Source organism: Canis lupus, chromosome 20 (assembly GCF_011100685.1).
Source record: "Canis lupus familiaris isolate Mischka breed German Shepherd chromosome 20, alternate assembly UU_Cfam_GSD_1.0, whole genome shotgun sequence".
Taxonomy (NCBI): domain Eukaryota; kingdom Metazoa; phylum Chordata; class Mammalia; order Carnivora; family Canidae; genus Canis; species Canis lupus.
In genome coordinates, this window is record NC_049241.1 from 34,486,751 (window position 1) to 34,513,807 (window position 27,057).

The 27,057-nt window shown below is 36.7% G+C and overlaps 1 protein-coding gene across 1 annotated transcript in view; it reads left to right on the forward strand.

Moving 5' to 3' along the window:
- Nucleotides 1-27,057, forward strand: part of ERC2 (ELKS/RAB6-interacting/CAST family member 2) — a 946,536-nt gene that overhangs the window by 393,939 nt on the left and 525,540 nt on the right. Inside the window, exon 8 of the mRNA XM_038566126.1 lies at nt 17,999-18,166. Coding sequence (XP_038422054.1) covers nt 17,999-18,166 — 168 coding nt within the window. The remainder of the gene's footprint in view (nt 1-17,998; nt 18,167-27,057) is intronic.

The following is a 27,057-nucleotide window of genomic DNA, read 5'->3' on the forward strand; positions in this document are numbered from 1 at the left end:
CTTCCAGCCTATTTTTCTTTTTCTTGATTGCTTTGGCTATTCAGGATCTTTTGTGGTTCCATACAAATCTTAGGGTTGTTTTTTCTAGTTCGGTGAAACATGCTGTTGTTATTTTGATAGGGATTACATTAACTGTATAGATTGCTTTGGGTAGTATAGACATTTAAACAATATTTGTTCTTCTAATCCATGAACATGGAATGTCTTTCCATTTCTATGTGTTGCCCTCAATTTCTTTCATCAGTATTTTGTAGTTTTCAGAGTACATGTCCTTTACCTCTTTGATTAGGTTTATTCCTAGGTATCTTACTATTTTTGATGCAATTGTAAATTGGATTGATTCCTTAATTTCTCTTTCTGTTAATTTATTATTGATGTACAGAATTGCAACAGATTTCTGTACATTGATTTTTATTTTGGTTTTTTTTTTTGTTTTTTTTGTTTTTTTTGTTTTTTTTTGTACATTGATTTTGTATCCTGTGAATTTACTGAGTTTATTTAGCAGTTTTTTGGTGGAGTCTTTCAGGTTTTCTATATATAGTATCATGTCATCTGCAGATAGTGAAAATTTTACTTCTTCCTTACTGATTTGGATTCTTTTATTACTTTTCATTGTCTAATTGCTGTGGCTAGGACTTCCAGTACTATTTGAATAAAAGGGGTGAGAGTGAGAGGGACATCCTTGTCTTACTCCTGACCTTAGGGGTAAAGCTCTCAGTTTTTCCCCTTTAAGGATGATGTTAGCTGTGGGTTTTTCACCAATGGCCTTTATTATGTTGAGATATGTTCCCTCTAAGCCTACTTTGATGAGGGTTTTTATCACCAGTGGATATTAACTTTTTCAAATGATTTTCTGCATCTACCGAAATGATAATATGGTTATTATCCTTTCTCTTATTGATGTGATGTATCATGTTGATTGATTTACAAATATTGAGCCACCCTTGCAACTCAGGAATAAATCCCACTTGATCATGGTGAATGATTTTTTATTTTTTATTTTATTTATTTTTATTTTTTATTTTTTATTTTTTTAAAGATTTATTTATTCATTCATTCAGAGAGAGCGAAGAGAGAGGCAGAGACACAGGCAGAGGGAGAAGCAGGCTCCACGCAGGAAGCCAGATGTGGGACTCGATCCCCGGTCTCCAGGACCACACCCCAGGCTGCAGGCGGCGCCAAACCACTGCACCACCGGGGCTGCCCTTTTTTTTTTTTTTTTTTTTTTGATTTTTTAAAATGTATTGTTGAATTCTGTTTATGAATATTTTGTGGAGGATTTTTAAATCTTTGTTCATCAGAGATATTGGCCTGTAGTTCTCTTTTTTTGTGGTGTTTTTTTCTGGTTTTGTTGTGATAATGCTATTCTTATTCCACTGAATTTGGAAGTTTTTCTTCCTTTTCCTTTTTTTTTTTTTTTTTTGAATAGTTTGAGAAGAATAGATATTAATTCTTCTTTAAGTGTTGGATAGAATTCACCTGTGAATCCATCTGGTCCTGGATTTCTGTTTTTTTTTTTGGGGGGGGGAATTTTTTGATTACCAATTCAATTTCTTTGCTAGGTATTTATTTGTGCAAGTTTTCTCTTTCTTCCTGTTTCAGTTTTGGTAGTTTACGTGTTTCTAGAAATTTATTTATTTTGTCTAGTTTGTCCAATTTGTTGGCATATAGTTTTCATAATATTCTCTTATAGTATTTCTGTGGTGTTGGTTGTTATGTTTCCCCTTTCATTTGTGATTTTATTTATTTGAGTCCTTTCTCTTTTTGTTTCTTGTTAAGTCTGTCTGGAGGCTTATCAGTTTTATTGATTTTTTTCAGAGAACCAGATCTTGGTTTCATTGATCTGTTCTATTGCTTTTTTAGTTTCTATATCATTTATTTCTGTCCCAATATGTATTATTTCCTTCCTTCTCTGGTTTTGGGTTTTTCTTATTGTTCTTTTCTAGAAAGGTGTAAGGATAGGTTGTTTATCTGAAAATTTTTTTTGCTTCTTGATATAGGCCTATATTGCTATAAACTCCTCTTAGAGCCACTTTTGCTGTATCCCAAAGGTTTTGGACCATTGCATTTTCCTTTTCATTTGTTTCCATGTACTTTTAAATTTCATCTTTGATTTCCTGGTTGACCCATTCATTGTTTAGTAGCATATTTTTAAACTTCATGTATTTGTGGTCTTTCCAGATTTTTTTCTTTTGGTTTACTTTCAGTTTCATAGCATTGTGGTCAGCAAAGATAAATGATATGGCTTTGATCTCTTTGAATTTGTTGAGGCTTGCTTTGTGGGGTAATGTGTGATCTATTCTGGAGAATGTTCAATGTGCAATGGAAAAGAATGTGTATTCTGCTGTTTAGAATGGAATGTTCTGAATATATCTGTTAAACCCATCTGTTCCAGTGTGTCATTCAAAGCCATTGCTTTCCTTGTTGATTTTCTATATAGATGATCTGTCCTTTGATGTAAATAGGTTGTTAAAGTTTCCTACTATTGCTGTATTATTATAAATTAGTTCCTTTATGTTTTGTGTATTTGAGTGCTCCTATTTTGGGTACATAAATATTTACAATTATCATATCTTCTTGTTCTATTGTATCCTTTATTACTATATAGTATCCTTCTTTGTCTCTTCTTACAATCTTGTTTTAAGACTATTTTATCTGATGTAAGTATTGCTATTCCAGCTTTCTTTTGGTATTCATTTGCATGATAGATGTTTCTCCATCCCCTCACTTTTTTTTTTCAAGGTTTTATTTATTAGAGAGAGAGAGATAGTGAGAAAGAGCAGGAGCAGAGGGAGAGGTGAAACAGGCTCCCCGGGAGCAGGGAGCCTGATGTGGGGCTCAATCCCAGGATTCTGGGATCATGACCTGAGCCAAAGGCAGATGCTTAACCACCTGAGTCACCTAGGTGCCCCCCAACCCCTCACTTTTAATCTGCAGTTGTCTTTAGGTCTAATATGAGTCACTTGTAGAGAGCACATAGATGGGTCTTGTGTTTTTTACCCATTTTGTCACCCTGAGTTTTTTTACTGTAGTTTTGAGTCTATTTACATTCAAGGTAATTATTGATAGATATGTATTTATTGCCTTTTTATTATTTGTTTTATGGTTGTTTCTGAAGACTTTCTCTAATCCCCTCTTGTCTCTTATGATTTGCTGATTTTCTTTAATGATATATTTGAATTTCTTTTTCTTTATTTTTTGAATACTTATTATTAATTTTTGACATATGGTTACCATTAGATTTGTATATAATCTCTTCTGCATGTAGCAGTCTATATTATGGTCATTTAGGTTGGAACCTATCTATAATCCTCTCCTTCCCATATTTTAGGTACATGTTTTTATATTTTATATCCTTTTATTTTTTGAGTTCCTTGACTGGTTTCTTAGAGAAATATTCATTTTTACATTTTCTAAATTTATTCTGTCACTTTTGGTCTCTTCTTTCCACTCAGAAAATCCCCTTTAATATTTCTTGCAGAGCTGGTTTAGTGGTCATGAACTACTTTAGTTTTTGTTTGTCTGAGAAACTCTTTATTTCTCCTTATGTTCTGAATGATAGTTTTGCTGGATAAAGTATTCTTGGATGCAGATTTTTCCCATTCAGCACATCAGCACTTTGAATATATCATGCCACTCCCTTCTGTCTTGGTAAGGTTCTGCTGAAAAATCCTCCACTAGCTTTATGGGTTTTCCTTTGTAAGTTACTGTCTTCTTTATTTTCATGCTGCTTTTAAAGTTTTTCTTTATCACTGTATTTTGCCAATTTAATTATAGTATATCTTGGTGTAGATATGCTTTTGTTGATTTTGATGGTAGTTCTCTCTGCCTTCTGGATCTGGATATCTGTTTCCTTCCCCAGATTAGGAGAGTTTTCAGCTATTATTTCTTCAAATAAATTTTCTTCCCCGTTTTCTCTCTCTTCTTCTCTGGCACTCCTATAATATGAATGTTATTATGTTTGATGGAGTCACTGAGTTCCCTAAGTCTGTTCTTGTTTTGCATAATTCCATTTTTTCTCTTTTTTTTTTTTCTCTTTTGTTAAACTCAAGTACTTTCTAGTACTCTGCCTTCTAGATCGCTAATTCATTCCTCTGCTTCTTCCATCTTAGGATTCATTCCACCAAACATGTTATTCATTTCTTTTATTGAGCCCTTTATCTCTGATACGTTATCCTCTATCTCTTTGTTAAGGATCTCACTCATGTCATACAATCTTTTCTCAAGTTCAGTGAATATCCTTGTGATCATTACTTTAAATTCACTATCAGGCATTACATATATCTGTTTTGCTTAGATCTCTGGCCATGGCGTTGCCCTGTTCTTTCAGTTAGGGTAAATTTCTCTGTCTTCTCATTTTGTCTAAGTCTCTGGGCTTGTTTCTCTGTGTTAGGAAAGTCAGCTACTTCTCCTGTTCTTAAGGGTAGTAGCCTTATGAGGAAGAGGTCCTGTAGTGCCCTGCCATGTGGTGTCCCTTATTCCCCAGGTCTGGCACTCCTGAGAATGTCTCCAATGTGTGCTGCTTGTATGCTGCTGTTTTGTCCTGACCACTTTTTCCTTCAGGTCGGTCATCTGCAGAGGCTCTTTTTGCTTGTTGTGGGCAGTGTTTTGTTACTGGCGTGAATGTGGCATGTTTTAACGAGATGTGCTCTGGTCTGCTTGTGCAATGAGACCTATTGCCACCGCCACTGGAACTGAGGCTCCATAAAGTTCTCCTGTAGGGAGATGCGATGTGAGCAAGGGTTTGGGCTGGTCTTCTCTGGGAGGGGGCCTGCTGTGATGGGACTGAGACAGGTGTATCTAGGAGGTGGGGTTCCACTGGAGTATGGATTCTGGGGCTTGATGTAAGCAGGTTAGGTAGTGAGTGTCTGCACTGAGCTGGTTCCCACAGTGGACCTGTACTTATACTGAGGGTGTGAGAGAGAAATGGCATCAGCCAGTTCCTTTGATACCAGAGGTGTCTCTCAGTGAATGCAATCTCTCTGGATGTGCTCCAGTGTTCAGAGCATTTTAGAAATGGAGAATAGAGGTATTATTTGCTACTGTGTAATATACTATATGGCAGCAAATAATATATTTTAATTTTATATTGTATATCATTATTTATATGTAAATGTGTATTATCCATGATTATTATATATGATTCAATATATGATTATTATACATGATTCAATATAGAATACATAAACATAAACATAATATAAAAATATGTATTATATACAATATATAAATATATAATAAACACATTATATATATGAATGTGTGTATATATATATATATATATATATGAATTACAGTTCTACCATGTTAGCCTGGAGACCCCTCAGAGCCTGAATCTTTTCAACTGCAAATAATACCTACCAATACCAATATATCAGAAAGTATGAAATATATACTATAATTTTACTGACTTTATTTATGTTTTTGGCTTCATGCTATATTCCTCTTCCCTTCTGTGCTTGTCATTCATATAGTTCACATATTTACAACTTTTCTCCTTTTGAGCATGATGTTCAGAGTAGGCCCTTTGGAGTTTGATATATATGGGCTCAAGTCTCAGGTTTGCCACTGTAAGCTGTGTGGCTCTAGGCTTTGTAAAATGGAGAGCAGCATCTGCTGTCCCAAAGTGTTGGTGGATCTCATGAAATTGCTCAAGGGTGTTAACTTATATTCCCATGATTCTTTTCAGTGTGATTAATGATAATCACATTTAATGATAGCTGCTAGAATATAGCACTCTAATGACTAAATTTATAACCATATATAGATGATTAGTAATCATAAATGATTAATTATTATTAAACAGCAGCCACTGTTCATGTTTCTGTTTTATTTCTTAGTACATTTAAATGAAGCTCCCTGTAGGTCATGATTCAATTAATCCTTATAGTATCAGTACTGTTATTATCCTTTTTTATGGAGAGGGAAACTTAAGTGTTGGGAGATTGTATCTTTCTATAAGCTATAGTGATTAAGTGGAAAATTAAGATATGAATTTGAGGAGTCTAGAGCCTCTGTGTATATTTATTACTATTATTTGGCTTTGAACATTGTGTTAATAAAATATTAGATAAAGAGTCATAGCAGTTTTGATATGTATTACTATAAATAATTCTAGGAAAGATTGTGCACTTGCCTGCTCCTCTAACTGCAGCATTTCTGCCTTGAGAAGAGGTCAATTGGAAAGGCAGATGATCATTTGATTTTCTGGGAGCTCTGGGCCTGATTGAATTTACCTTACTCTGAGTTCCCCATAGCAGTCAGTGGGATGCCCTAGTTAGCTTACAAGTGTAATTGACTAATCTCAACTTAATCTTTGTTTTTTATCACTTATGTAACTGAGTATATAGTAGGGATTTAATAAACTCGTACTTACTTGCTTATGTGTACTTCCAGAAATATTCTATGTACACACAAGCACATATTCCTTCTGTCATTCACAATTGGAAACATATTACTCTGGAGCCCACATTGCATTTTACATTTGGCTTTTGCAGATATTTTCTACAGTTTGCCTTTTGTCTTTTTTTCATGAAGACATTTACATTTGTATTTAATCTTATTTGTCTTTTCCTTTATGGTATTTAAGCTTTTTTTTTCTCTTGCTTAGAAAATGCTTTCTACGAACTAGGGGTGGTGGAAGGGGAGGTGGGCGGGGGTGGGGGTAAACTGGGTCACTGGCACTGAGGGGGGCACTTGATGGGATGAGCACTGGGTGTTATTCTATATGTTGGCAAATTGAACACCAATAAAAAATAAACTTATAAAAAAAAAAAAGAAAGTGCTTTCTATAGAGTACTCCCCAACCTATCTGCAGTTTTGCTTTCCATAGTTTCAGAAAGTCAGTGGGAGCTTAATGCTTCATCATTATGCCTATGTCATTCATCTCACTTCACCTCATCATGTAGGTATTTTATCAAGTCATATCTTCACAAACAAAGGGGTGAGTATGGTTGAGAAAGGTATTTTGAGAGAGAAAGAAGGAGAGAGACCACATACAGCAGTTTTATTATAATATATTGTTATAATTGTTATATTTTAACAGTAGTTATTGTTAATCTCTTATTGTGTCTAATTTGTAAATTAAACTTTATCATAGGTATGTATATATAGGAAAAAAAACATAGTATATAGAATTTGGTACTAAATTTCTAAGTTTCAAGCATCCACTGGGGGTCTTGGTACATATCTCTGCAGATCAGAGGGGACTATTATACTCAGAAATAAAAGGAAGAGCCCCCATATTTTTTTCTAGAATTTTCATGGTTTAATTTTTTTACATCTAACTATTTATTAAGAATTAATTTTTATTATAAGGAGTTAGGTTAGAGTTTATTTTTGTAAGTGGATAGTCAGTTTTCAGGCATTATTAATTAAATAATCCATATTTTCTCTATTGAATCTAAATCTCACTTTTATCATATGCTAAATTTCTTTAAGTATGGATGCCAGGGTGACTCAGTCAGTTGAGTGTCTAACTCCTGATTTTGGCTCAGGTCATGATCTTAGGGTTGTGAGGTAGAGTCCTGTGTGGGGCTCCCCACTCAGTGGGGAGTCTGCTTCTCTCTCTGCCCCTCCTCCTGCTCTCTCTCTCAAATAAATAAATAAATCTTTAAATTTCCATAAGTATGTGAATCTATTTTGGATTTCCTCTTTTTCTTTCTGCATCAATACCAAACTCTTTTAATTACTGAAGTTTTAAAATATGTTTTAGTATGTGGAGTACTCATTTTCAGACATCATAAATGTTTGGGGTAGGTGGTGATTTTAGAGGCCATTGAGCAAAATTATGTTGGTTTATAAAGGTGGTAGCTGAGTTTCTGAGAAGCAAGTGTCTTCCCCCAAGGGCCTCCCCTCCGGGTGCCAACAGAACCATAAAAGAACCTGGAAGCAGACTGGTGTAGTGGATCTTAAACCAGAAGATGGGGCTTTAATGCAGTCTACTGAGTTAGCTCTATAAGCTCTCAGAGCTTGGTGTTTTTACTTATAAACAATACCTCCCTCACAGGTGGTCCTGAGGAATGTATTAGGCATTCTGGTGCATCACCTAACAAACACACTATGAGGCACAGAGGACATCTTGAAAATATTTAGTTGACTCTGAGCAGGGCTTTCTGAGAGTAATCCAGAGCCGTGTCCTCATTTCAACACACTCAAACACTTCATATGTATGCCATGCCTTAAAATTTGATGGCTAACCGCAATGGCTCTGGTGCTAGTTCAGGAGGTCTGCTAGTGGTGTTCTCTATGATACCCTGCTTTCCTCACTGATTTCTGTATCTATAGTTCTGAGGAATCCCTTGTTTGCATGGCCACCATTATGTCCAATGGCAAAGATTTGAAGAGAACATATCAGAGAAATAAGAGGTCATTCTGTTCTTTCTCCATTTCACTCCAAAGGAATCTTAACTGCAAACTCAAAAGCAGATATTGAAATCTCTTAACAGTTCTTGGTTATAAGGATAACAATTTACATGACTCAGAATAATTCATCCTAACTTTTGAGATAATCATCAAAAAGAAAAAATACTGTAAAACAATTCTGAAACAATTCTTATAGCAGACTCATGGGTTCTTGAACACAAGTGTCCATCCTCCTGGAGTCTGGGTCTTGATTTGAGAGACATGACTTTAAAATATGGGTTTAATTCTCTTTTAAATAAAATGACTCTAGTTCCTAATTTGTAAGTCATTGACAAACATGTCAAGCATACCTAGATGGAGATTACTTACTTGGATTTGTTGAAAAGCACTGACCTTGAGATCACAAAATTAATACTTAATCTTGATACTAAATTATCAGTGATTTAAGTTCTTTGGGCTTCAGCGATAGTTTAGAAAGCTCATTGCATATGTAAATAGAACTAGTATTTTAAAATTTTATGTTAAAATGCATCTTCATGTTTAAATATAATGTGCTTACTTGATGGGAAGGTACAATATGAGTGATACATGGTGTTTTCTTAAACTTGTTTTTCGATAATAGTAAATGTTTTGATGATGGGATATTTAAATGTTAGGAGGTACTAAGATTGATAGCTTTGCAAATTGGTTTTAAGTATTTTGAATTTATAACTATCATCATGTTGCAAAATAACATTGATTTTGGAATGGCTTACTTCCTTTTGTAGTAATTCAAAAATATTATGACAGCTATAGTTTTATAGTGAGCATAAAAACCAGTGAGGTAAGTTCAATGAGGTAAGGTTAGTGTTGGAAGTTTTATTAACAAAAACTTTAAGTATTAACACATGAGTTACAATTCCCATGTGTTTTCAGAAATTTGCTGGAACTGAACTGAACATTAAATTTTGAACTTTGGACTAGTCACTTAAAACCACCTAATTTTAGTGTAAGAAGTAGCCAAAAACTTAAGTATGAAAACAGGCTTTATAAAGTTGGCTGGATTATTAACCCGCATATGATACGAATTCCTCCATGTGGGTGATATGAAGTACTCTTAACCAAGCATTGTTTTCTTCAAGTAGGTGGCATGTGGGTCTTGGATATAATTTTTTGACAGGTAGGTAAGACAAAATGCATCTTTACAACCTGAAAATCTCAACTGTGTTATTAACAAGCTGGTGATTGTAACTTAACTTTTATAAGCACAGTATGTGGTTATACAATACTAAATATCCCTGAATTTTATTTTCTGAGTTAAAATTGTATAAGGGAACAGACTTATAATTTAAGAGAAAGGTATATTGTAAATTATGAAGCACTTTATAATATAGCCATTATTATTTCTTTTTGTGCTATCTAAATATCTTAAAATATAATATAGGTTTCTTCCTTGGTCAAATGTATAAGTTTTTGGCTGCTAAAGGAAACCCAGCACACAGAAGTAGAATCATATAGCCTGTTTTTTCCCAGTCAGTATCGATTTACTGACTGTAGTGATCAACAGGACAGTAAATACGTCATTGACATTAACTAGTCTCCTTGAAGAATTTAAGGGCATAATAGAAATGACCAAATCTGTTGCTACTCATGACTGTGTGAAGAGAAACCGTATAAATAAAGATAAAAGACCAGGAATCTTTTTGGGAGAGAGATTTTTCTTGGTTTCTTTTCTTTCTTTTTCTTTTCTTTTAAGATTTTATTTATTTATTCATGAGAGAGACAGAGAGACACAGACACGGGCAGAGGGAGAAGCAGGCTCCATTCCATTCAGGGAGCCTGACATAGGACTCCATCCTAGGTCTCCAGGACCACATACCCTGGGCCGAAGGTGGCACTAAACCACTGAGCCACCCAGGCTGCCCTTCTCTTGGTTTCTAACTGTATTGATGTCGTCTTTTTATAAATGCTTATTAATTTGGTCTCAAACAGCTATACTATATCTAAGTGGGAGTTAATCTGTAAATGTGCAGTAGATGTCCTAATTAGTCTTCTGAAGGAATGTAGATATGTGTACAAGACTGCTTATTCACACATAGGTTATACTGTAGTTCAGGTTCTATTGTCTCAGGGTCTTCCAAGTTATATAGCCTTTTACCATCTGATATTTCCTTGCATCTCAAAATATGTATAACCTAGTCTCAGACTCTTGATTTCCTACCCCCACATCTGATTCTCTCGTCTTTCCAAGTACAGGCAATAATTGCATTATCTAAAGAGTTGCTCCAGCCAGGAATTATTTTTGTTTCCTTCCTTCTTTTCATCCCTATACGTACAAACCCTCAGTTCTGCCAACTGCCTCGTGATTGTATCTCAAAATATGTCTCAAGCACAGCCATGGTCTTCTTCTATATCACCTCCATCCCTATTGTGGTAGCCACTGTCTCTCTGGTTGATTGCTATAGCTCCCTACTTGTCCAGAATCCATTCCTTCTTCCTAATATCTGTTCATACAACAGCATCCAGTTGTTCCATGTGTGGCCAAAAAAAAAAAAAAAAAAAAAGACTATTTGGTCTTTAATAATTTCCTTGCTTTCTGGTTTAACAAAGTATTCTATATTTACCTTGTATGTTTCTTGTCACATATCTAAAATTAATCATTTCTACAGTGATATTGATTTTCTTTTAGTGAGATATAGTTTTTAGAGACCACAATCTAGGTATTTTGGGTATGTGCTCATTGCTACAAAGGTAGTCACTTTTTCTAAACCTTTTTACTGGACAAACCTAGAAAATAATTTTTTAAAAGAGAAAATACATAATCTGTTCATACTTATTAGTATTACAAAACTACTTTTAAAGACCTAGATTTATTCAAAATTATCTTGAAAACAGTGTAGCAGGTATAAAGCACAACTGATTTAAGATCAATGAAGATGACTTTGTGTTCCAGGACTGCACAGTAAAGAGTAGCTATTGGTTAAATAAACTAACTTACTGAATACCAAAATGTCTGCCCAGGTTTGATTTACAATAGCTGATATTTGCTAAATCATGAATTTTATTACTTAGTATGCATACAAACATACATATACATTTTTGTCAGTAAACACAAATATCCACAAATTAATCTTTGTCATTCCAGTTTTTTATAAGTATTTTACATAAGCCTTTGAATTTCATATTTGTATTACTTCCCACTTATTTTAAAAATTGTGTTTACTGATGATATTGACATAATACTTGTTTGCTCTGCCTTACCCTCAACTTCACTAATATGTGTTTCAATAAGTCATACACCTGATGGTCTTGTTAAAAGGTTGTATCTCTGGCAGCTCAGGTGGCTCAGTGGTTTAGCGCCGCCTACAGCCCAGAGCGTGGTCCTGGAGACCCAGGATCAAGTCCCGCGTCGGGCTCCCTGCATGGAGCCTGCTTCTCCCTCTGCCTGTGTCTCTGCCCTGCCCCCTCCTCTCTGTGTATTCTCATAAATAAATAAATAAAATCTTTTTTTTTTTTTAAAAAAAGGTTGTATCTCTAACCTATAACAATGCCTGGTACAAAATCAGTTCTTTATATTTGTTAAATGAATGAGTAAATAATTTTAGTTACTGTAGATTTTGAAAAATCTACAAAGAGGAGAAATCTGAAATCAGAATAGCTGCAGAAATCCAAGAGTAGAAGGGTATAACCCAACCAAATATAGCATAAGAGATGGACATACCCTCAGCTATATAGCTGGCGTTTAATGGTGCAGCTGCTGAAGGACATTTTTTTCTGAAAGGCAAATTTTGCTATAATTGAGGATTGGTATAGAAAGAGTTTTTAAAAAAACAGTGATTAGGGAAGCCTGGGTGGCTCAGCGGTTTAGCGCTGCCTTCAGCCCAGGGCCTGATCCTGGAGACCCAGGATCAAGTCCTGCATCAGGCTCCCTGTAAGGAGCCTGCTTCTCTCTCTGCCTGTGTCTCTGCCTCTGTCTCTGTCTCTGTGTCTTTCATGAATAAATAAATAAAATCTTTAGGAATAAAAAACCCAGTGATTATTCTGAATTCTTCTCTTCAACAAAACTCCAGAAAGACCATCCTAAAAGAATCAAGCCATTTAGATCATTGACAGTTATGTGGTTGTCTCTGGTAAAGATCAATAACCTCTGATGGTTAGAGAAAGGAAGGCTATAGGATTCCTGCCCTATGAGCCTTTCTTTAAGTAGTACATCACAACCTCTCAGAGTGTTCCTTCAAGTTCTAGCTATCTGTCCTTTTGAGGCCAGAAACAGTTTACACTAGCTAGGTCAGTGCCATGATAGTTTCTGAGTAGAGCTCAGCCAACCTTGTTTGCTTTTGGGCCAGAATCCTCCCTGAAGCATCTGTATTCAGGGGTATTGAAATCTAAAAATTGAAACTTTGGGGCTTACTAGAGTCATAGACCTGCACTGTTCAATATGGTAGCCACATATGAGCCATATGTGGCTCTTGAGTACCTAAATTGTGGCTAGTCTTAATTGAGATACATAGAAAGGGTAAAATAAATGTTGGATTTTGAAGAAAAAAGAATGTAAAGTACCTCATTAATATTTTTCGTATTGATTACAGGTCAAACAATGTTTTGGATATAGTATGTCTAATTAAATATATTATTAAAAGTAATTTTACCTGTTTATTTTTACTTTTTTAATATGGTTATTAGAAACTTTAAAATTATAGATGTGGCTTACATCATATCTCCATTGGACAAACCATCTTAAATCTTGTTCCAGGAAGAGTAGGAGACTTGTGCAACATTTCTAGCCAATTCACACATCTCAAACACCACTCAGATAACCAAGGAAAAATCATTCCTCACATTAATTATGTTAATTGAGCAAATTTTAGGTGTTCATCAAATATAAAGAATATCTCTGTACTTTGGTAGCTATCTCTGCCATGTCAGCTTTTAATTAAAGTCTTTCATAGGCTAATTACCCCTAGAGAATTTATTTCCAGTTGGGAAATATACCCGTCCACCCACCCACCCACCCTAAAATCCCTGCACACACACACACACACACACACACACACACACACACACACACACACACATATCATACAGTGTATGGTGAAATATTTTAAATGACAGACAATATAACACCCTGCTACATATTAGAGCACAAAATCTTACTTTCTGAGTCTCCACTTTTACTGAAGGCTGCTGATTAGCAACCTTTATTGCATTCCTACAGTATATAAATCACTGGATTAAGTAGTTGGGGAAAGCAGAATAGTATAATAACAATAGCAAAGATTTATTGAGTGTTTCTAGGTGCCAAGCACTGTGCTAAGTGCATTACATGTTATTTAATTTAATCCTCAAAATAATTTGATGAAGGAGGTATTGTTATTCTCATTTTGCTTCAAACACCTTGTTGTGTTCCTGACCTCATGGACATTACCATGAGTTCCTTGAACATGTATATTTGCAATGCAGAGACTTTTGCAAAACAGAGTAGTTCCATTGGGCCACTTGTTATACAAATAGAAGTTCAAGCCAATGAGCTTAAAGGGATTCTTCCTCTTTTGATCCCTTTCTGCTCCTAAGATCTTGGTCTTTGACCTTAGTGTCTACCCCACAGGGTTCTGCTACTTGCTCCATTTAACTCTGTCCTTGGCTTTCCATCATTTTCCCTCCTTCTTTGGATTTGGGGTCAAAGGATAGGGGAAAGTAGATTTTGAGGTCCTACACATAGAGGGAGTAATAATGGCCCTTTTTCTTTGAGGTTTATAGCAATCTCTAAGACCAACAAACCTTTCTAGTTTTAAGGTGCCCACTCCCTAGCAAAATCAGTGGAAATTATAATAATTTCTGAGTGGTTTTGACACATCACACTGTAAGTCCAGCCCATGTCAAGGGTTGAAGATTAGAGCGGAAGATGATAAGGCGTGATCCTGCTTCTCATGGTCACTTGGATCCAGATTTATGGGAGTTCGGCCGTCCTGTAGCTCTACCATCTGGAAAATGTAGCCTTCAAGATCTCTGAGTGAGGGAAATAGTATGGGGATAGATGGACAGGAAGTGACATATGTCGTTTCTGTTTACATTTCATGAGTAACACATAAAGCCCCATCTTCCTGCAACGGGGTGGGAAGGGTGATTGGATGGGAGATTGGATGTGAGTGAGATCTAGTGACTATTACCACAGCGAGTTTTAGATTTTAGGTTATTTTTAGTGTTTGTGTCTTTGGAGGCTGTGTATATTATGCATAGTTTCAACTTGAAACTGTCTCCCCATTTGAATGATTGCATGTTGAGTCAAATTCAAATATACCCTTAATCCAAGTCTGCTATTAGGAAAAACAAACAAATGAAGTTTCGAATGTGAAATAAAACTATATAGGGAGTTTTATGAGTGTTCCAGTTTCATTTTCTTTTAAAGTTGTTCTTTGTGATAGTGTTTATTCAATTCCTGAAGTGTTGTCAAGTAAGTAGTATTTAATCTGTGAAAATTTTCAAGTGGCCCCTTTTTCCTTCTCAAGGTTTTTTTTTTTATTTTCTCAAGTGTTGCTGTAGTCATTTTAAGATTGAAATGAACCATTTGATTTTAAAAAATTATTTATGGCACATCAAGTAGCACTTAGTGTTTTGTCACAACATTGAAACTGTTTCTGAAGCCTACGTAAAATACAGCAGAAAGGTTGGGAGGCTTATGTATAGAACTTCTAGAAACATACCTCACCATTGGAACTGGTTATAATTCCTGGGTGCTGACATAAAGATTAATAATATTTAACTCTGATTTTGGCAATTTTTGCCAATTTTATTACCATAGCCCCTTTCTTTCAAGTTATTACCTGGAACTGAAGTGATAACAAATGTTTGATATTTTATACTGCCAGATAAAAGGTTTAATTTTCATATGTTACACGCACTTAAACACATGCACACACACAAATACACATACAACTGGGTCAGAAGGAAATGAATAATTCTCCTAAAATGAAAAGATTGTCCTAGTTTTAACATTAGGTGACTCATTCCCATGTGGTTAAGTCATACGTAAAAATTGGAAATTCAACCTATGGGTCTTTGTGCACTGCCTATATCATACAGTTCTAATTTTCTTTTGTTTTTCTGGGAAATGATGGTGCTCTTTGCCTTGCCAAGTTTTATTATTGAGTCAACTGCCAAAGTTTAAGAGAGAGAGAGAGAGTCAAGGCCCTTAAAATTATTTGGTGTTGAGTGAAGAGGCAGAGAAAGGTATTTCATATTCCCAAACATTTTAACTTTTATGTTTCTACCTGATGTTAGAATATAATCTAACTTTTTAGGCTTTTCTGATTACTTTTATAAATGATGTACACTGTTGAGTGAAGTCTGAATATTCATGAGGAGAACCCAATTTGAAACTCTATATTCTAATTTTTAATAGACGGTATTCTTCCTTCCCTGATCTTCCCTGTATTTAAACTTCTGTGCATCAGGAGGCCTGTGTGCCTGCTCGTGGTTTTGCACCATCTGGAAGTTAAAATTTGATTTTAGAAATGATGTCATACTTGCTTACTGCAAACTAGGCTAATGTTGGTTGAGAATTGGATGCAGTTCAGGTCAAAGTTTTGTTAAAAAAAAAAAGACCCTTAAACCTAGTTTCTTGATTCTAGGAGACTGCAAAGCTATAAGAGTAGCTTTAAGTGATTGAAGGTCATGAGTCAAATTCCTTTGAAGCTAAATTAGTGCATTTGGGTACATGGAAATTAAGCTCCCCAATGAGGACATTAGCTGGCACAGACTCCTTCCTACCACGTAAGGTTTGCGAGCAGTATGTTGGTCATGGGCATCCTCACTGTTTTACTCCTGGAGAAATATTCTTACACCTAGAACTTTGTCTCTTCTAGGCTCAGGAAGGTCTGGCAGGGCACTGAAAGATCACACATGATGAGAAGGCACAGTAAATGTTAAGCATGTTAGTCATCAACACTGAGTCTCTTTTTCTAAACTCTCTACAGCACCACTTACTATCTCTCATAGTGTAATTTATTTATATCACCATTTTGGGTGTTGAGCATTTCCTCTAGTCCAGATATAGACCATCCATGTTTTATAGCTAGAACGCAAGGCTAATGGTACCACAATTTGTTCTCAGATTCACACTGAGTCCTGGTCAGCCTGTGGGAAATCTCCACAATTGAATGTGACCTCTTATAGCCACTACTATAATCTGGAGTGCTCAACATGTCCTACCAATTTCCAAGGAACCCACCAAATTCCACCCTTAATGTATAAACTAAAAATCACCTTTTATTTTTTTCCAGATAGGATAAAAACCCAAAGAGAAGTATTGATGTCATTCTAGGTTGGTAGATGGAGATGACTTTAAATAAAGATAGGCCATTTGAGAATCTGGGATGCTTAAGCTTTAGTGCAACTGGCTTGAATTTTCATTTAGTCAAAGGAAGATTCCCAGGACCTGAGTATCCCCTTCACTTCTCATTCCCTAGATTTCTGTGGCCCTTATGTAAGAAGAGGCACAGCTATCAGATGTTTAAGCAATCTGCTGTTTTCACCCTGTGTAGTCACAGAATGTCCATCTTGTCTCATAATGTAGTCAGGGTCCTTCTGCCAACTGGGCTTCAATTACTTTTTCACCCTTTCCTTTCCCGGGAACTCACTGCTTATTCCTCCTCTCTGGGACAGAAACTGGAGAAACTCTCTGCTCATCAACCTCCCATCCTCCTTGCCCTTTAGAAACACAAACCCCCTTGCACAGGGGTAAGAAAAGGAGTTTCTACTCTGATAACTTTGTCATCTCTAATTTTATCACCCTTTCCTAATATAGTCGATCTAAGATTGATTTTTGCCTTTAAAATCATAAACATGTCAGTAATTAGGGAGTTCCAACCTCAGTTTTATGGATGGGAAAATTGAGACCTGAAGGCTGATGGGGGAGTTATTTTCCCTGATGCTCATAGCTAGATAGAAGCAGAATCCAGCCTAAAATCAAAGTGTCCTTTCCCGTGTTCCAACTTGCCTTTTGAATCTGTGTGCTGATAGTATTTACACATCTATTTATTTTGGCTTATTGTGCTATTCCTTCCTCTTTTTTTTTCTTAAATTTTTGTCCCCCTGCCCCCTGCCACCCAAATTTTACTTGCTAAAATTAGTAGTATAATATAAAACATACTCAACAAGATTTGTGATGAGATGCAGTAGACCCCTACTTACCTATCCTATTTCTTATTCCCCAAGACAATCTGTTTTAACTCTTTTTGTCTGATTATTTTGATATCTCTAAGTAACATGCTTCCATCACTAATTCTTGATTGTTGATGTGGCTACTACTATCTATCATATTTCTGGTATGGAGAATGAGGATTAAATTCTTCCACCACCCCAAAAGCTGGAAGGGTGGGGTTCACAACAGGGACACATACTACTATTTCATAATATATTATATTTCATATAAAATTTATATTTAAAAAAGCATCACTGTTCAGATACACACATATAACAGGACTTTAAGGTAGATACAGGCTGTTAAACACAGGGCACTGAGGTGCTTGTGAGCAATGGTTTGACCGTGCTGTGCTGAGAAGGCACACTGATGCCCCACTCCCTCCCAAGGCATGACCGATGGTTACTGATGACCATGGTGTAAAACTGCAACCTTCTTTCTTTTTCCTGACTTTAGGTAGATGCACTGAGGTTACGATTGGAAGAGAAAGAATCTTTTCTCAATAAAAAAACAAAGCAGCTGCAGGACCTCACGGAAGAGAAGGGGACACTGGCCGGAGAGATTCGAGACATGAAGGATATGTTAGAAGTGAAGGAAAGAAAAATCAATGTTCTTCAGAAGAAGGTGAGTAGCCGACATAAGCCCTTTAGGTTGAGAATTGGTATCATCTATGTATTGTCATTTCAGAGAAATTTTTGAGCACATGAAAGAGGAAAAACTATTTTTTAAGAGTTTTAGATCAGGAAGTATATACTTTTTACTTATTGTTGGTTGTATCATGCCACTTGTAGCATGGCCTGATGAATTTTCTATTTGATTAACTGAAAACTAAATAGTGATGGTACTTTTTATATTTTCTAGCTTAAATATAGAAATAATTGTACAAATTCATATTTACATCTAAAATTGATATATATATCTAAATTATACATTTAGATACATATCTAAATTTAGATATATACCTAAAATAATAACAAGTCTGAAAAGTTAGTTCATTTTTTCTTTTTTCTTACTGAGTGTTGAGCAATGTATTCTGGAGGTCTTAAAGGTATTTTAAATGTATTTTTTATTTATGTAAATTTTAGTAGATATTACCTTGCTACAGGTTTTTTTATTTTTTATTTTTTGGTGTGGGAGGAGTAATGTTTACACCTATTGCTTAATTGAATCAGTGAGAGAATATGTAATAAGTTCCAACTATAGTTACCTAACACAGAAGATGCTTGATTAAGCTAGGGCCCTTCTTTCCTTTTTTCTTTTTTTTTTTTTTGTAAGATTTTAATTTATTTATTCATGAGAGACACACAGAGAGAAAGAAGCAGAGACACAGGCAGGGGGGGAAGCAGGCTCCATGCAGGGAGCCCGATGTGGGACTCAATCCCGGTACTCTAGGATCACGCTCTGAGTCGAAGGCAGGTGCTTAACCGCTGAGCCACCCAGGTGTCCCACCTTTTTTCCTTCAGCAACTAATTTTCTCCATTGTAAGGAGTCCAGATTTGGGGAATGCACCTTGATTTTTTTAAAATTCCCATTTGCTACTGTGTACAGTTTTGGGACCATAGGATCCTCTTCTCTCCCCTACAAACAAGTAGGCAAGAAGAGAAACCAACTATCTGTTCTTTTAGGATAGGAAAATATATCAGAAAAACATAGGGCTGTCAGATTAATAGGCAGCCAGCATGGAAACTGGGCAGGAAATGGTGGTGGGCAGGAGGAGCCAGCTGGCTGGGGCACTGCTGCAGACAGGCATTTTGCTGGGCACCTCTGCTGTGGCTACAGACAGATGGATCCTAATTGCCCCCTTGTCCTGGTATCATTTACCACTATCATCTTCCACCTTTTTTAAAGCAACAGCGCCCTAGCTGTTTTTCCTGTTTACATCCTTACCTTCCCTATAGGCTGTTCTTAACACAAAAGCTGGAGTAGTCCTTTTAAAACATGGAACAATTATATCACTCTGATCAAAACTCTAGTTGCAACCACCTACATAATTTGTGCAAAATGAGGATTATTCAAACTTTTATTTTTTAAAATTAATTTATTTATTCATGAGCGATAGAGAGAGAGGGAGAGACACAGGCAGAGGGAGAAGCAGGCTCCATGCAGGGAGCCTGATGTGGGACTCGATCCTGGGTCCCCAGGATCACACCCTGGGCTGCAGGCAGCGCTAAACTGCTGTGCCACCGGGGCTGCCCAATTATTCAAACTTTATTGAGAATTTTCAAATGAAGATAAAACCAAGCCCAGGGCCCTTCTGAGGATGGCACCCTGAGCAGCTACACAAGTCACATGCCTATGAAGCCACCTCCAACCCCTGTGGAAGTGATCAGATGGATCATATTATTAATTTGTTTCTGTCGAGAAACAAACAGGGCCTTTTACAGACAAGGCCCTGGTGATCTCCTCTTGTAGCTCCAGCTAATTGATAAGGTGTTTAGAAGAGAGCGCAGATGATATGACTGAGAACTCTTGAATCAGTGAGGCTTTCAAGGGCAGATGGGACCAACAGGAGACAGAGTGGCAGTTTTTGGAGCAGGTACTAAGGATTCAAAAGAAAACTTATCATTTAAAATCCCCAGCAGTCTATAATGATGAAAGCTGATATTTATTGAACTTATGTTGAACACTGTATGCTAGATACTTTGCTATACTAGTTACATGCACTGTTTGTTTATTTTTGACCATAATCTTGTGAGGCAGGTATAGTTATTAATCCCAGGAAGCTAGAGGACACTGAAGCATATGGTCGGCTTGCCCAAGATCATGCGATCTAGAAAGAATTTTTTTTTTTTGTCTTTGGGAAAATAGAATAAAATGGTTATTGCAATTTAAGAGAATAAGCCTCATTTTCCTTTGGACCTCAAGTTGTATGAAGATGACACCAGGTGTCAATCAGTGAAGAACATTACAATTGCTAGTTTTACAAGGAGTTGAACTAAGTGCTCTTATTCTTAAGGAATAAATGGCATTGATGTTCTCGATAAAGATTTTGGGAAGGTACTTTCAGTGCATAAGTGACAAATGACATTTGCTGATGTGCACATTTTGCAAAATTTTATACTTTGCCCCAAAAGTGAGATTCAAAGATTTGGGAACTAGTTTAGAAATTCTAAAACAAAGCCAATTGTATATTATGGCTCCTTTGGGCAACTTGATTATAACCCCACTTACTTAAACCAGGTAAATAATGGATTAGGAAATATTTCATGTGTATTTAGAGAGGTTATTCAGCTTCAAGTTTCTTTCACTGAGTTTTTACCAATCCATTTGAGGAGGAAATGATACCACTGGCAACATAGTGAAAGGGACAGAAATTCTATTATAACTGCAATGTGAAGGAGAGATAATCCTCAAAGAAGTAATGCATAGTGAAAGGGACAGAAATTCTATTATAACTGCAATGTGAAGGAGAGATAATCCTCAAAGAAGTAATGCACACAATTCAGAAACCTACTCAAAATGTGGAAACACTACAGAAGGTAATGGGCCAATGAAACATTGTCTTTGGGACTGGAGACTCTTTTGAGTTTTGACCACATCCAGCATAATTGGCTGTTTTAGGGCAGGCAGGCCTGGATTGGAACAGCGTAAGTTTTGGATTAGGGTGTGTTGGTATGGAAGAAATAATAAACTTATGTCAATGTCAGACATGTAATATTACTTAATATTTCTTTCTTATAGACTCTTTGGCAACCAGCACTGTGTTCTGATGCCAATAGAAATGGGTATGCTCCTTCATAGCCACGTTTAACCTGGCGAAGCTGGGCTTGCACTTCGTATCTGTCAGCCTTGCCTTCAGAGCTCTGGGTCTCAGAAATCTTGTGTCCTCCATAAGCCACGTGAATAGGTCACATGTCTAGGCATCAGGCATGGACACAATGCTCTAAGCATTTTGTTATTTGAGAAAGGAAGTTAAGTTGAATAAACAGAGAACCCCAGGTGACACAATATCTCTGAGCAAGCTTTTGTAGGAAAACAGCAGTCATTTAGCATGGATTTTTGGTTCTATGGCCATATTTTTGGCTCTACTCCATAATTCCCAGATATGGAATTATTTTAGTAGGGACAAAAATGTATATGTATGAAAATTGTTAAGTTAAATTGATGCTGAATTCAGAAGACCAGTACAGTTTTCAAGTTGCAGCCTTTGCATTCTGTTCTCATACTTGAATTCAGACTTCACCTGATGAAGTGTTACCTGACTATTGGGTTTTGGTAGGAAATGTCATAAAACCTTGATGACATTGTACATTTGGAAAGTGTATAATGCCCAGGATTATAGAACATGGTAGCATTATTTGAACCAGATTAAATTCAGACTGTTATGTAGCTCATGCAACATAAACTTAGTACCCAAGAAATTTTTAAAAAACCAGTAAGTTGGACAAAAATTCTATCTCTATTTTCATTCTAGGTCTCAGTCCCACATTATAGAACAGAGGTACTTTACTTATTAGGGGTAGAAAAACAGATGTTGATTTCTCTGGAATCCAAGTTCACTAGCTTCATGGATTGTGCATTGGAAAGGGCAGGGAGAGGTGAGTAGAATTGGCTTCTGGGGGTGGCATCTATGTACCTGCCCACTTCCACAGCTTTATTCTACCAATTTGGAAGTATGGCAGTGAAAATTCTGAATGAAGATAAGCTCAGAGGTAAGGATGCTACAGGAGTATTGTTATTAGCATACTGAGTTTCTTCATGAAGTTTATAAAAAAATAGTATCTGAGAAGATGATTATAGAACGTAGAGATTTCCATGTTATTATGAAGTTGATGTACAGAGGACTTTCTGACTGAACTGAGCCCGTTCTTGGTGTTTATTTTTTTTTTTTATTTTTTTATTTTTTTATTTTTTTTTATTTATGATAGTCACAGAGAGAGAGAGAGAGAGGCAGAGACATAGGCAGAGGGAGAAGCAGGCTCCATGCACTGAGAGCCCGACATGGGATTCGATCCCGGATCTCCAAGATCGCGCCCTGGGCCAAAGGCAGGCGCCAAACCGCTGCGCCACCCAGGGATCCCCCCGTTCTTGGTGTTTAAATATCCAGTTGCACTTTTATATTTATTATTGTCAAAACTTCTATTTTTTAAATATATGGAAAATTGTATTCTTTTTCCATTTACTAAGTTTTCCTATATGTCAGTGAGTCACTACTCTAGATAGTAGAGGCTCAAAGGGAAACAGGACATTCTACAGCCCTCAGGAAGCTGACAGTCTGGTTGGGGAGATAGACATGCTTAATAGAGAGCAACATGATGTATTACCAGAAGCAAATTGCTTGATGAGTGCAAAGAGCAGAAGCTAATTCTGACTACCTTGAGCAAAAGGGAATTTATGGCAAAGATATCCAGAGCCCTAGTATTTGGCCTGTAGAACCAGATTAGGAATGATAAAGAACCAGGACAGTTATAGGAGACCAAGAGAAAGGAGAGAGTGCCATGATCTCTTAACTAGGAGTGTCTGGTCAGGCGTCTTCTCTGCTGATGGCGGCCCTCTCACCTTCCTCCCTCTGCTCTTATATTACATTGTTGGTTAAGATTTAAAGTCCTGAGAGAGCTCCAAATTTCACACAGGTGCTTCTTATTGGCAAGATCTAACCAGACCTGCCCTAAAAGAAATCTGGGAATTGTGGTTCCAAGCTTTACACCTGAGATTTCCACTCAGTTTTTGTGTCACTTACTCAGGGAAGTCTTTGCTGACAGTGCAAGCTGGGAGAGGTTTTACCCTTTTAAAGAATCATTTCTTGGCTCAGTTTGAAATTCTGCATCCCTTTGGTGAATGTTGGCTTCCTTCCCATGGCTAATCTCCATGAGTGCCCCAACTGTGGTCATCAAGATACCTCTAGCTCCTTGCTGAATTCTTGGCAGGTGACGGTCCTCAATCAATACACACTGGATGAATAAATTATATCAGCAAATTCTGAATGAATGAGGACTTGGGAGAAGAGAAATCATTTTGAGATCTACTCCTGGCCCATGAATATTGTTAAGTTCACGTGAGAGGAGTCTTTTGCCCCAGTGAAGTGTCAGACTCACTCATTGTTCCCAGGACAGTATGTTCTATATAGGCTGCAAGATGGAACTATCCCAGGGATAATAAAGCAGGATGGGGAAATGACTGTTGTCCTACCCACATCTAACATCTGAAACCTTGGTTCCGTTATCCTGATAAGGTAAAAAGGGATTAGAGCTTGAATAAGGGAACTTAGCTATTTTTGCTTCCTTTTCCTTTTCTTTTTTAATTTTTTATTTATTTATGATAGTCACACAGAGAGAGAGAAGGAGAGACAGAGACACAGGCAGAGGGAGAAACAGGCTCCATGCACCGGGAGCCGGACCGGGGACTCGATCCCGAGGCTCCAGGATCGCTCCCCGGGCCAAAGGCAGGCGCCAAACCGCTGTGCCACCCAGGGATCCCCCTTTTCCTTTTTAATAAAAAGAAAATGTGGCATTTATCAAGAATATTGTCTTATTCTGCAAGGAGAATAAAGCTTCCTCCTCCAGTTCTCACTTCTGACTTACTGGATTGTTAGTGGTGAAAGTGATAAAGTGAAATTATTGATAATTTTTAATTATGACTATGCAAATTATAACTTTTTATAACAAACGGATTATTTACTGATAATTATGCCCTCACTACACACCAGACACTGTGCTAAGGGTTTTGCCTCTTTAGGTTATGAGTCCTTACAACAAACCTAATGGCACATAGGTACTATCATAATCCCTATTTTTAAAATGAGAGACCGGTTTAAAGAGTAACTTGCTCAAGGACACCTAGGTGGATCAGCGTGTGATCCTGGGGTCCTGGGATCAAGTCCCACATCAGACTTCCTGCATGGATCCTGCTTCTCCCTCTGCCTATGTCTCTGCCTCTCTCTGCATGTCTCTCATGAATAAATAAAATTTAAAAACCTTAAAAAAAGGAAAGAAGAGTAATTGGCCCAAAGTCACATGGCAGGGAAGTGATAGAGCTATTCTTAATCGCCGCAGTATTCTGGTGTTTTTCTATTTTTTGATCCTATCTCACTCATGAGGCAAGTGGGATCATTAACTTTTAGAGATTAGCTAAGCTATAATTTGAGCAATTTACCTGAGGTTAACATACAAGGATGCCTATATTTAATACCAAACCAACAGAGATGGAGTTACCAAATAATATGATGAAAAATAGGAAACCAATTAAATTAAAAAAAATATGACATCAGTTCTAGAATTTAAAAATGTATGTTAATATATATTTAAGCTATTAAGCTATATCTAGAAAAAAGATTGTGATGACCTTCAATTTCTGTTTGTTTTTCCCCCATGAGGTTCTTCATGTACCATTCTAAGCCATTGGATTGTTTTGCTGCTTCTCTTTCAAAGGATTGCATCATTTTTGCTATCATAGTAGTTTCACTTGATTTTTGTAAATCCAGGAAGCCAGTCTTTCCTGAATGAGTCACAGATGAATACATGATTTGGGGGACTCCTCATGTGCTCCCAAAAGGAAGTAGTCTGGGAGGCTGCTCCTTTTTGCAGTGAGCTGCCCACCTAAGGTCTGTCCTTGGTGTAGGTGGGCTCACCCTGCATCTAAAGCCAGGAACTTAGCTGACATCTAAGGGTTGGAGCTGCAACTAGAGTGGTTGTGGATCTAAGGCAGGCCTCTCAACTGGGAGGCACTTTATAACCTTCCCACCCCCAGGAACATTTGGCAGTGTCTGGGGATAGTTTTGGTTGTCATAGAGGGGGGAACTGTTATAAGCATCTGGTGGGTAGAGTCCAGGGGTGCTGCTAAACATGCTGCAATGCATAAGAGACATCTCTTGCCAAAGAAAATAATTATTGAGTCCAAACTCTGGTACAGGAGTCCTTTTTTCCCCCATGTGTGGACTGTCCAACTCATCTCAGCTCTCAAGATAGTATTCCTTAAAATTATTTTTACTTTGTGTAACATTTTTATCTCCAATATCTCTGAATATTATCTCAACTAACATGATTAACATTTTTAACTACACTTTTTATCTGCCATCATTATAAGAAGTTTCCAGAGGTGAAAATCTTATGTGTGTGCATATGAGTGTATATGATTTTTAACTATTACTATTACTTTCTTTTTTATATTTTTGATGTACAAGAATCCATACTTTATAAAGAGTGTATATAGCACTCTTGAACTATTAAAATTATTAGAATTAAAACTGTTTTGACCACACTGATCATATCAACTAATTTGAAGAGAAGTGGCAGTCAGCTATAGTATGGGGAGTATATAATAGAAATAAACACCTTATTTGAACAGAGCAGTGATGGGTCACCCAGCAGGTATCACCCTGTTTAAATTTCTTTGGCTAAATGCCAGCATTCTAGTCATTTGGAAAAGTGACCTTTAAGGCTATTTTTTTTTTTTTTGAAAAAAACAAAACAAAACTGTGATTTGTTTTAGTAGCCTTTGGGGCTGAAAATCTGATTTCTGTATTCACATTTAATATATTTTTAATATATTTTAGTCATTTGGGATGTGAAAATATTATTCAGTGTGGACTGAATGTAGCTTTAACTAATATGTTGCTTAAATATTTGTAACTAAAATGTATTGTCTAGATTAGTGTTTGTGATTTACCAGGTTTTTTTTTTTTTTGAATAGTGCCTTTTTCAGTCTAGAAAATGTAAGAAAGTCCTATCCTAACTTACTACATTATATAACAAAGTCTCTACACATATTCTATGTTTGTATGGCTATCGATGTTTGCATGTTGCTGGGTCTAAGCAGAACACCTTTGTTCTAGTGTCATTTAATGAATCTTTATCATGGCTTGAAGTTGATGCCAAAGTTTCAAGGACTAATTAAATTCCACAGGACAAATATGCACCAGGGATGTGTGCCTCCTGTTTTTGGCTGGAATTATTTGCCCAACATTGGCAGTGATTTAGGCAAAAACCAGCTTGGTGATTTTAACCAATTGATCCCATTGGCAAGAAGTCCATTTTGTTCCAATAAAGTGATATTTTGAAGGTCAGTTTGTGTCTCATGAGTAGAGATGTGGCTAGCCTCTTTGGTAAACAAATGTTTCTTTATGAAGCAGTAATTTCACCAGTCTCCCTTTTCATGTGTATTGCTAAGGAATTTGAAGGCCCTTCTCTTAGAGATGACATTGATGAAGTGATATTTTTTTATCAAAGAACCAAAAAGTTCACCTTCTCATGGAACAACTAAAGAGATTTAGGGAAGCCTGCTAATTCATCCATGCATTCATTCAGCAACTGCAGTCACTGTCCTCAATTAGCTGCATTTTTCTAACCCCCTGGCTGGCTGGCTGGCTATCTATCTATCTATCATCTCTTTCTCTCTCTCTCTCTCTCTCTCTCTCTCTCTCTCTCTCTCTCTCTCTCTATCTCTCTATGTAATTTATCTATCTTAGAGATAGTGTGAGCAGGGAGCAAGGCAAAAGGAGCAGGGCAGAGAGAATCTCAAGCAGACTCCTGCTGAGCATGGAGCCCAACGTGGGACTTAAGATCATGACCTGAACCAAA